Source organism: Hesperophylax consimilis, chromosome 10, assembly GCF_061612785.1.
Source record: "Hesperophylax consimilis isolate HC1 chromosome 10, BYU_Hcon_1.0, whole genome shotgun sequence".
In the NCBI taxonomy this organism is placed as follows: domain Eukaryota; kingdom Metazoa; phylum Arthropoda; class Insecta; order Trichoptera; family Limnephilidae; genus Hesperophylax; species Hesperophylax consimilis.
The window spans coordinates 2,177,103-2,189,605 of NC_142845.1; the positions used below are offsets into that span (position 1 = coordinate 2,177,103).

General features: G+C 35.3%; 1 protein-coding gene across 1 annotated transcript in view; it reads left to right on the forward strand.

Annotated features, from left to right (window-relative positions):
• The window catches only part of LOC149420167 (gustatory and odorant receptor 22-like), a 90,991-nt gene that overhangs the window by 48,885 nt on the left and 29,603 nt on the right, over positions 1 to 12,503 (forward strand). Inside the window, exon 5 of the mRNA XM_089636021.1 lies at positions 3,733 to 3,892. Coding sequence (XP_089492147.1) covers positions 3,733 to 3,892 — 160 coding nt within the window. The remainder of the gene's footprint in view (positions 1 to 3,732; positions 3,893 to 12,503) is intronic.

Below are 12,503 nucleotides of genomic sequence, written 5' to 3' on the forward strand. Positions count from 1 at the left end.
GAAACCCGTCACATTTCTTTGAAGGTTTGGCACTTTATCGAGTCTTAGATACTTTCAGTACCGCCCTTGCTAAAGACCTTTATTTCATATAAATTACTTCAAGAAACAGCTATTTATGTCGGGGGACGTCTTCGAAAAAGGTGCATTTTTTAACAGTTCCATTTTTTCTCAATCAAAATTAAAAATTTCACTTTCGATCACCATGTTTTTTTCTTATTTTAATCATTAGCCATTAAAATTTTATCTTGAGTTAAGTTTGAAGGTTATGAAATGCGCATAAATTATTGAACTAAGAACGAAATAACCTATTCCGTGTATGTTTTTCCATTTACCCTGACGTAAATACTTGTTTCTTGTAGAAATGAAGTTGAATCGAGTGTAATTTTTAAATTTTTCGTTTTTAAGATTGCAGAAGAAGCGTAACAGAAAAGACTTGATCTGAAACTCTGTCTTTCCATGGACGCGTTAATTGTAATCATTGTTGAAGAGCTTTGCGCACTTGGCCTTTAGTTTAATATATTACTCTAATCTGTTCTACTACTTTTATCCATGAAATACATATTTGCAGTGCAGTGATATAAATCACACAAGGCTCGTGTTGCTACAAAAGATAAATTATGCAAACATAAACCTGACGATTGCCAAACTAGATCTAGGGATCAGTGTGTCCAGGAGTGATGGACATATGAACATGTTCATCCCACTGCAGCGCAAGGCTGTGGGTCGAGAAACCGGTTGGAGAGGGTAAAGGATCTCTTCTAACCACCCTCCCAGCTGGTGTGTAGGCGCCTCCTAAACTCACCAAACGTAGCGAATAAAAATTTCATTTACAACTTTTACTCCAACCATATTCCCCTATCTGACATTTTTTCCATCATCAAAGATAGAACCTGCAATGTTTGGCAAAGTATTAGCACATTGCTAGTCAATCCAAATGAGCCTGCTATGCCTCAATACAAAGGACTATCCCACCAAAACTATGGCTTCAACAATTCCCCCATTTTTCCAAAAAATAATTTTCTTCTCTTATTCGAATGAGGATCGGACATTGTTCCGTTCCTTCCCACCTTTTAAAAATTCACGTCCTTGACTCCCCAGATTGTACATTCTGTGGTCTAGAAGTGGGAACTTTAGATCACATATTTTTTGGCTGTCCCTCTCTAAACAAATATTCTCTCTTCTATCAAGCCTTATTTAAAATTGCATCCCTTCCATTCAACATCTCACCTCTTCTAAGTCTGAACTCGACTCCAATTTTCATTATAATTTTAAAATATGCCTATTTGAATTAAATTAACATTTAAATTCACCTTTCATTTCTCCATAATTTTAAATGATGACCAAGAACACCCTTGAAGGATGAAAGCCACAAATAATGGGGGAAAAAAGGCCACGAATACTGGTTAAAGTTTGTCAAATACGTCCCTTAACACCCTTGTATATTAAAGATATGGTGAAAAACATCTAATAGGAGTGAAAACCATTAAAAGATGAAGAAATTGTGATTTGTCAATCTGTTTCAAAATCGTAAAATTCCACCGAATTCCGGACTTCAATCTGCAGTGTGAAGATTGATGTAATTTAATTATGTATAACCAAGTAATAATAAAAGGTAACACCAGTACAAGAATAATATTTTTTAAAGTTCTTATCCAAGCGATCAGTTTATAGATGAGAGTTAATCTGATAAAATTTATATCAATGCAGCTATTACACACGATTGAATTGACAACAACTGGTATTCTCGTGGGTCCATTTGTTGATTGAAATTATGTTGAAAACTCCTTCTCCCGTGAAATTGGACCAATCCAATATATTGTCTACCTATGACTCTCGAGTACGTTTTCAATCTGCTTTATTGTTTGAATTTTTTTAAGTACCTACACTCTACTATCACTTGAAAAATATACAGAGAAAATAAGGAAAAACTTAACTTTTCAATATTCGTCGTCTTTTGTATTGTTTATGATGAGAAACTACAATACCAATACGAGCTTCAGTGGGTGGCTCTTTCAATTTTTATTTTGATTTATGTGAAAACAATTTCAACGCATTTAATGAAAACTAGACATTTTTAAGTTCCTCTCCTGAATATCGTATATAAATCAGTTGCTTTATTGTTTTTTGTGAAAACGATAATAATTTGATTGCGTATGATGAAAAATCAACAATTTATTCATGTTGACGTAAATAACATTACGTCTAGAACATGGTTTTATCATCTGTTACCATCTGTTGTTACCATCTCACCCAAGTTTACAACGTCAACTTTTCTTACTTCGAAGGTAGCTAGGTAAATATTTCACGAGGTAAGAACTCTCCGTTGGATAGCGTTGGAGTGTACAGGTAGAAAAAACGATTGAAATGCAGTCGGTTCGTATCGTATACTTACTAAACAAATACCTATAAACTATGTTTATGTATTATCAAAATTTGGCCAATGATTCAACTAAAAGACAGCATCAGAGGTGATTGGAATTTGGTTAGCTCATGGTTATTATCCTGTTCTGTGCTTTATGCATTTGATTAACTTATGATTAACTACAATTGTCAGAACTAAAAAATCTGTAACCGGATAAAACAGAACAGTGACACAAGAACAAGTTAGGTTAGGTTAGTTTTGGAAAGATGAGGTTTGGTTAATATAGGTTTGATTGTATTTTTTCTGTTGTCAAGGAACCGAAAAACACATAAATGTGTAAAAACGAATTCAAATCAGCAGTTCCGACAATCCGGATACATGACGAGCCTCCCTATGACACATTACCTCTTTTCAATAATACAAAATATTTTAGTTCATGTATGTTTATTATCGAGGCTTCTGACTCACATAATTTGTATTTTTTTGCTATCCTAATGTGCGTTGGTAATCAATAAATAAATAAAAAATAAATACTTATTAATTTTATTGTTAGTCATTATAATGTTCAATATTATTTAAAATGTACCTAAAAATTTATATTATTATCCTTGACCCTTAAACTTAGTGAGCCTTGAGCTGAGTGAGCCTTGAGTTAAGTGAGCCTTGAGCTTAGTGAGCCTTGAGCTTGGTGAGCTTTGAGCTTAGTGAGCCTTGAGCTTAGTGAGCCTTAAGCTTAGTGAGCCTTGAGCTTATTGAGCCTTGAGCTTGGTGAGCCTTGAGCTTGGTGAGCCTTGAGCTTAGTGACTTTTGAGCTTAGTGAGTTTTGAGCTTAGTGAGCCTTGAGCTTAGTGAGCCTTGAGCTTAGTGAGCCTTGAGCTTAGTGAGTTTTGAGCTTAGTAAACCTTGAGCTTATTGAGCCTTGAGCTTTGTGAATTTTGAGCTTAGTGAGCCTTGAGCTTAATCCTATATTAGCTCCCTTGAGGTGATTTTTCACAAATACTTTAATTTTTTTTTAGTTTTCATAATTTCCGACTTTATGTCCGGGTTGAATCTTCCCCTCAGGAAAAACTATACCCTTCCACAAATAATCATCTAGTCAATCCACATTATGCAAGTGCATTATATAAGCATAATAAATACAAAACAATACAAGAACAACACGTCAAAACTCACCAAAGATCAAATGGGAAAATAATTCACCGACTCCAGATATTTTCATATCAGAGGGTTCAGCTCGGTAGAACTCCTAACTGGACCTATAAATCCTACAATTTGAAGAGATTCTAGCAATACTATGATTCTGGATCAGATGAAGCTATTACTATCTAAACTCCAGACAGTAGCCATTGACATAGCATGTTGTTGAACAGGTTTGTGAACATAACGGTGGCGGTGTACGGGGCGCTCTCGGAGATTGTGGACCACGGCTTCGGCTTCAGCTTCAAGGAGGTGGGACTCTTCGTCGACACGGTCTACTGCTCCACCCTATTCTACATCTTCTGTGATTGCTCACACAAAACCACCTTGCAGGTAAACTAAATTATATTAATAATTAATATTAATTATAACTTATCCAAAAAGCCTAAACAAATGATATCATTTAAGATTGAAGGAAAACGATATTAGAAAAATAATTATATGCTTATTGAAAGGTAATTTCACGTATTTTGCTTTCCGGTGGAAAATATATGAAATTAAACTAAAAAGAAAAATAATGATCCTTGCACATGGAAATAAGGCAAAAAGTGTGATGAAAATCTCTGAGTATTTTCATTTTTTTAATAAAAAAATAAACATGAAAGTTTAATTGATGTACTTTTTTTCAAATTCCTATGCACTTAATTCCCTCAGGGACCATGTAATCTTTGTGGATGCTATGTGGAGGGTCTTTTTAAGGAAAGAAAAGAAAGGACCGGTAGATGGCTGAGTTGACATCGCGTTTGTGTCCCACTCAGGCGTAGTGTGTATAATTCCTCGGCTGGCTAAGTTCTCCATCACAATACAAGCAAAAATTTCCGCTTACTGTGGTGGTAATAGGAGATTTTCAAATACTTTCAGGTTACTCGTAACACAAGAATGTTAGTCTTTAAAAAAAAGGAATTCGCGAGAAGGAAGAAGGTGCGAGGCGTGTGTAGGAATCTGGGGATTAGTGTGCTCAATAGTGTAAGACGTATTACTCCCACTTTGGGGCAAGGTGATGTGTCGAGAGGGTCCAGCTGGAAAGGGCCTCCCTCAATAAGTTTCCCGAAACGGCCCGCCACGCAAGACCGGGACAAACCTCACCCCACGAACCTGGGCACCCCTACTAAGTCACCAAATGTAGCGAACCACTTGGGGTGACCTGTGGCAGGGGTGTTTTGTTTATCCAATGAGTGGTACCTATATCAACCTATCAAATTCATTTAAATACAAAATATTGTTGGTTTTTGTCTAATTTCATAAAATAATAATCTGAAATCTTATGCTCATGTTATATTATAATTAGTATAATTACCATACCTGTATATTAAAGTTGCAAACAAAACAGTGTTTTTCCCAAAATATGTTTCTATGTTAGTTTTGATTTATTCATTTATACTGGGTTTTTACAGACGACCTCACTTACGTGAGAACAGTCGAGTTGTAAATACACAAGTAGGTACAACAATTACAAAAATCTACCCAGACATAGGATACATTAATTTTCATACATCTAAATAAAAATTATCGACGAAAATGTCTACTTCAGCACACTCTATCTTATTTTATAGATTAATATGAAGAAGCGCCCTTGAGGTGATTTTGCTTAAAAACGGCGCTACACAAATCATCAAAATATTATTATTATTATTATAAGCAAAGCTTGGAAACATCCATAAATAATATTATTCTGTAAAACGCATACACTATAAAGGGGGTCATAGTTTATTCGTTTTGTTTATTTATTGGAAAATTATAAATATACGAAATTAAGAAAAATACATTCTAACCATAGACATATGAATATTAGTAGACCTGCCCTAAGTGATTAAAAGCGTATTATCCTCACTCCCCATACCGGTTCCATTGGAGCCGGCTGTGCTCGCGTATGGCCTCAAGTGAAATTTGAAAACGTGACGTCATCATTCTTGTGCGAACTATGGTCGAGGCATCATCGGTTCATCTTACGAAATAACACGGCAAAATGTTGACTTGTACTATGAAAACTTGTAAAAATAGATGTGAAAAAGAGAATAAACCCAATTGTCGTATTACATTCCATATATAAGCATTATTTTACTTTATTTTAAGCATATTCACATCGTATAATATGAATCAGTTGTTACTATCACATCGAGAAACGTCTAGACGCGAAACACAAAGCTGGTTGGTTGCTGGGAAGTAAATTATGAACATTTATAAAAGTGTCTTGACTAAACACTTAAAAGAAATATTGGACTCTGAAAATAGAACCGAATTTTTTTGCCGAATTTGGACTTCGCAAATTTGTTCATAACGTGGAGAGTAATTTGCGCTCCCATGTAAAAATGTCTATTCATTCAAAAGCAGATTTTACTTTTAAGAAGTAAATGGTGATATTATAATGCGAGATGCCTATTTACTGTCAGATTGATTTATTGACGAATCACAGTCAGCTTCACTCCCTTCGTTCTTCAACAGTTGATTTTACCCCTCGCTATTATCTTCTCGTCTATTAATTCCTATGTCTGTGATTCTAACTTATAAAGATTCTCCAACACCGCGCCGGTGCAGTGCTATTATGGCTATACTGGGAGGAAGGCCGTATGCTCCTCGGCTTAAAATCTTTTCTCATAATCATATGCATGTAAGATTTTTTTACACTTGCACCACTTTGTTCCAAACCTCAAAAACACGTTCATTTTCATATTTCGCGTTTTGTTCCTAACTTCGCATTTTTAGATAACATTTTTTATGTCATTGTTCCGGTCTGTTTTTAATTCCATCGAAATCTCGCCAGTTTGATCAAGCGTCCCGTATATTATTTGATTAATCGATATTTCGATATAAAATATCTCTCCGATAGTGCTGCCAATGTGTATTACTGCTTTTTTACATTTTCATTGTGCGAAATATCGATATTTGCCAAATCACTCAAATTGTTGTCAAAGTCCGCCAAATTCGATAGTAACAGGTTTCAATTCCTGGGGGTCGGGCGGTTTAAAATCTGTCAGCTATTAATATTGACATATTAGGGCCGGTATACGCAATGGGCATGCGTGTGATTATGAGTAACGATTTCTACTAACCCGTTCTTATACCCCCGCACTATCGATTATGAGTAAGACTGATAATGTATACATGAATATTCATGTATCCATTATTTATTCAGTTATTATTTATTAGTTCAGGATAAGCTGCAATACAAGTGTGAATACATTATGGCCCAGTTAACATCGTTTCTAACTAAATGGTGCCTGTTCTAAGAAACCAGTTATAAATCAGAATACATGAATTATCCCTTTATTTTTAAAACGATAATTACCATTTTTACCGACACCAATGGCGGCATGAGACTTTTTTCATGATAGGGGAACTAAAATTTTTTTTTTTTTTTGTATATATAAAAATATATGTCGCACGACGACTCACTACAAAAACATAAATTATTATTTTGAAAAAGGAATACTAAAAATCTTTCTTGATCAAATAGACGATGGCCTCCGTGGTCGAGGAGTAAGACTCTCGACTAGCAAGCTGGAGGTCGCGGATTCAAATCCCAGTTTACAAATTGCTAAAATAAAATAATATATATATATTATATTTGCGGCACGTACCAGAGTGGAAGATACTGTCAGTATCGCCCTGGTATAAGACCATAATTCAGAATTGAAACATTGCTTGAAATGGCTTAAGCTCTGTTTAGTTACCAGATCTGAATAGCCAGGTAGTCCTTCCCGTCTCTTTCCCCTTCTCACTACCTTCAGCCTCATGACTTATCTCAATTCCCCAATGCCATAGTCTCACTGGCTCCAGACGGTTGGGAGCTGTTGGGACTCTTGTGCGGTTTCCTTTGTTGTTCCTTCAAGACCCAGATTTAGTATTTTTTACTGTAAATTTATTATCCATTTAAAGCATAAGATTTCTTATTTCAACATTCTTAACATTAGGGAAGATTTATAGGTTTTCCAAAGAGTATTTAAATATACTCACACCTTTTCAAATCAATAGACCCATTCCTCCAGTCATGCTATACATACTCTGCAAGAGCATCCGTTATACGGTGTGGTAACTTGAACCATTCGGGGCGACGACAGTCAATACTATACACTATGTTAAAACTGTACTGTAACCTCTTGTTTTTAGGCTAACACTATTAATTGCCTCAAGATTGTCCATATGATGGATGAACCTTGGATAAGTTCCCAAAATCCCCATCTCCTCTGCCTTGCGGAGACTCAGATCGCTGACCCCTCACACACTTCTTACCCGAGCTGCCCAGCCCATCACCATGAAAGCTTTTTCAGGCCAAATGGAGGTATCTGCCTTTACAGCCGTGCGTCAGCACGTTCAATGGAAGTAATGGCACTTTCATACTCTCAAAGGTAATGGAAAGGGTGGTTAAAAAAAATAAGTTGCTCACATACCTCGAGAATAACAACATCCTAAGCGATCGGCAATATGGATTTCGTCAGAACCGATCGTGTTGTGATATATAACGCATATTTGGGGGCGATACTTTTTGGAGAAACTCAAACCGCCGAGTTCGATATCTCCAAAGCTTTTGATAGGGTCTGGCATAGGACCTTTGAAGGAAAGTTACCATCGTATGGGATCCATTCAACCTTGCATAGTTGGATTGCGGACTATCTCAAAGGAAAAACAAGTCAAACCAAAGTTGACAACTCTTCTTCCTCTCCGCACCAAATCAATGCGGGGATGCCACAAGGATCTGTTCTGTCGCCGACGCTGTTTTTGTTGCACATCAACGATCTCGTCGAGTGTGTACCAATTCATTGTTATGCTGGTGACAGCACCGTTCATGAGAGTTATCTTTTTGACAAGCCCCCTTCCACTCTTGATGTCCGTACAGCTCGGGAAGTTTTGCGACAAAAAGTTGACTACCACCTTCGTGCCTGGAGTAAACCAACATGGTCGGTTTCAACGTCTCAAAAACCCAAGCATGTTTGATTACGACAAAGAGGCTAGCAGATTTATAAATAATAACCGGCTATTAACCCTATACAATTTTCAAGTAAGTTCAAAAATTGAATTTGGGAGCCACCTCTGGGCTGGAGTCCTGCAATACTTGATAAACCTACTTGACTCTGTGTACACGACGGCAGTCCGTCTGATTGACAATCCAGTTTTAACAGACCGATTGCCATCTGAAATGAACAGACGCAACGTGGGCATGATGAATCTGTTCTACGGGTATTTTAATGGAACCTGCTCTACGGAGCTAGCAGCATTGATCCACGGTGCACCGGTTTACCGGTGCACGTGCGTAAAACTCGACACACATGAGAGGTTTCTCTGTTTTTCTTATTTCATATTATCCGGGCCTTTTTAAGACCCACATTAATAAATTCCTCCCTACAACCCCTATCTTAATCCACCTCACAACTTTGTCCAACCGGGTGGCAACACAGCTCCCCTGCCTTTATACTGTACAGTCAAGGGCGCTCTTGTGAGGTGTCATATAAGAAAACAATTTAAAATGCGTCCGCATATAGATGATATACCTGAGATTTTTTTCTGTATTTGTTCCAGCATACACCACTAATACCTGGCGCTTCAGATTATTTCAAAGTCATTTCAATAAAATATTCTCCGAGAAAACATACCGAGGCCATCTTTGCAAAATAGTTTCATGAAATAAATTTTTAAAATGCCTTACAAGATCCGCTTTTCCATTTCAATAACCAATAGTCCATTACCTCCTTTCAATGGGAGAAATGGTTAAAAATAATTTCTCTGGGATTTAAATCAATTAAAAGAGTAATTTCTTGTTCTTTGGCCCAGAACGCTTGCGCAGTTTTCTCTCGAAATAATACAACGTGAAACAAGAGCTTAAAAATTAATTAACTCTTACAAATATTTATTTCTTGATTCTATTTATATATTTGTAAAAATGAAACAAAGTTGTTCATCAACACGGCATAACCTAAATATGCATCTGTTTACAGTTCCGACAAATCTTAGGAAGCGTTGTTTCACAGAATTTGAACAATTCATTAAATTTCAAAGTTTATTACAAGTTCGTTGACGGTTTTATTCAAGTTCTGTAATTATTTCATATTTATGAGACAACTGGCCATTAACGATAAAATAACAGAACTTGAATAGAACCTTCACAGAATGTGAAAATCAACATTGAAATTTCAATGTTCAAATTCTATGAAACAACACGTTCTTATAAATTATTTGTTTTTAATTGAAAAAAATATTGATTATTTAAATTACTATGTAGCAGGCTTAACATGTTCAAGTTCTTCTTGTAGGGAAATATTTAGATAATCTCTAGTCGGACAACTCGGGGGCTTAGGATCAAAAGGACCTAACTACACAAACTGGTGTTTTGAGCGGTAATGCCATAAATCATATTTATTAATAACACGAAGCTTTATCTCGCACATACAGCCATTTAAGAGATACAGTTGGACATACAAGTTGGGCATATTAGCAATTAAATCTTTATTTGCATATATCTCAATACTATGTTTTTGTGGATCCCTGCGAGTCTAAACCCTCGAAATGAAACTACAACAACTTCTTATAATATAACTCAATGACCAGCCGGTCAAGGTGCGCGTGCACGTTACGCTTTACCACGTAATCGGATTTCGTGGTATTTTTTAACTCACATGCCAACCCTTTTAGCATTAATTGAGATGGAATTATTGATGTCTTTTATTAACATCGCGTTTAAAACAATTACTAGTATTTGCATCTGACAGGAAATACAAGCTTTGTACAAAGACACTATCAATACCATCATATAAAAGTTTTCAACAGTAACACTTGAAAATAAAATTGAGGAAAACAAAAATAAATTCAGACAGAAAATTAAAAAATGGATTAAAGAACAAAAAAGACAATATTACCAAAATATCATGACATAAATAATAAAACCTACGCGTTTCACACAAAACCATTATAAAACACAAATCAAATTTTATTTAATTTTTTTTTTACTTTAATTTTAAATCTATATTTTTAGTTTATATTTTCTTAAAATTATGTTTTTTTTCTTCATCAACATTATATGTATTTTCTATAAATGTTTTATGAATATTTTTTTGTGTTATAAAATGGAGGCCTCAGCACGGGTAAGCCACCCAGTGAGGCCAACATTACTAAATTGTAATAAGACAGGTAAATATACCCAAAAAAAATATAAAAAATATTGAATATTTGCTTCATACATAAATATGTAATAAATGCGTGCATTATATTATCTTTTCCTTAACTAAATAATATTATTATCATATAAACAGGTTATATATTGTTTAAATTTCTGAGAAACAGACGTTTTGCTACGGTTTTTTTACTAACTTGTTTCTTAGGACAGAAACTTGGCGATTTATTTCTAGAAGAACCGTTTTAAAAGGCATCACCCTTGATTTATACTCACACACGGAGAACATGAGAAAATTATCAAAATACTGTTAAAAATGTTTCACTCTTAAATTTTAGTCATTCAGAATATATCTGAACACGTGTTCACGCGGGTGGCCTTGTCTGAAAAAAATATAATGGACGAGATGCGAAAATATTATTATTTTTGAACTCGTGTCCGACTTCCTTATAACATAATCGTGCTTTACTGACAGTTTGTTTTTATTTTGTAAATTAATTCTTTATAGGCAGTCCCGATTTAAACAGAAAAACGAATATTTTTTAAAAATAACATTGTTTCATAGAAGTAAGTTTTCTCTGTGCATTTAAAAAAAATATCGTTTTGTAGATTTTTTTGTAGTTTAATGCAAAGAGTTTTAAAAAATCGGATTTAATTTTAAACGCCAAGCGTGTAAAATTTCATCAAGAATATCTGCTTTAAGGGGTGGGAAAAAGGAACGGGTATATATTTTTGGAATTGTCATATAAACACTAAATAGGCACCTTCCTCTTGTTTTGACGGTCAAGTATATGAGCCAGGCCGCCCGCCACAGACACTCTTACATCATAAAATGTATAGGTATCTACTAGCTGATGTTCCCGGGGCGTTGCCCGGGCTTTACACAGAGTTTTTTGAAATCTTATATTGACAATGACGTTTATCATGTTTTGAAGTTCAAGTGTGCAAATTTTCATCAGTGTCGGATTAATCTGTATATTTGTCTACGCCTCCCGCTCTGTGTCCTCAACGCATCCGCCCGCCACAGATACTCTTATTTACATAAATAGATAGATAGAAAAACCAAAAAGTTTAAAAGTTTAAAGTGTTTCGTCTTGAATTACTAGAAATATGTACATCCCATAATTTGTTTGGTAACAATTCTTACATTCTGGAAAAATCGATCAAGTGTGAACGAACTCTTGAAAATTTTCAACAACGCATACGTATATTTAAATAGTTTTCTCTTCAAACACTGCAAAATTTCTAGACAACCCATTTCATCTAATCTATATATACAGGGTTTTCCAATAAGAGGTGTTATTTTGAATAGCCCGCTATTTCAATAGATGTTATTTTTGAAGCTGTCATTTTGACATTTCACAAGTAAAAACTACGCCACTAATAAAAATGGAACGATACACGCTTCAGCAACGCATTGAAATTATTAAAATTCACTTGAGTGAATCAAATGCAAATCATCTTGAGTGATGAGGCCCATTTCCACCTCGGTGGCTTCGTCAAGAAGCAAAATTTCGCATCTGGTGCTCGGAAAACCCAAGAGTTATTTTTGAAAAGCCTCTCTATCCTCAACTTGTGACTGTTTGGTGCGGTTTATGGTCCGGCGGAGTCATTGGACCTTACTTTTTCGAAAATGAGGCTGGAGCAACAGTTACGGTGAATGGATTGCGCTATTGAGAGATGATAAATGATTTTTTATGGCCGGAATTGGATGGTATTGATCTGGACAACGTTTTCTTTCAACAAGACACCTCTTATTGGAAAACCCTGTATATAAAAAAAAAACTAATGTTTTTTTGTTTGTCCCATATGGACTCAAAAACTACTGAACCGATTTTGATG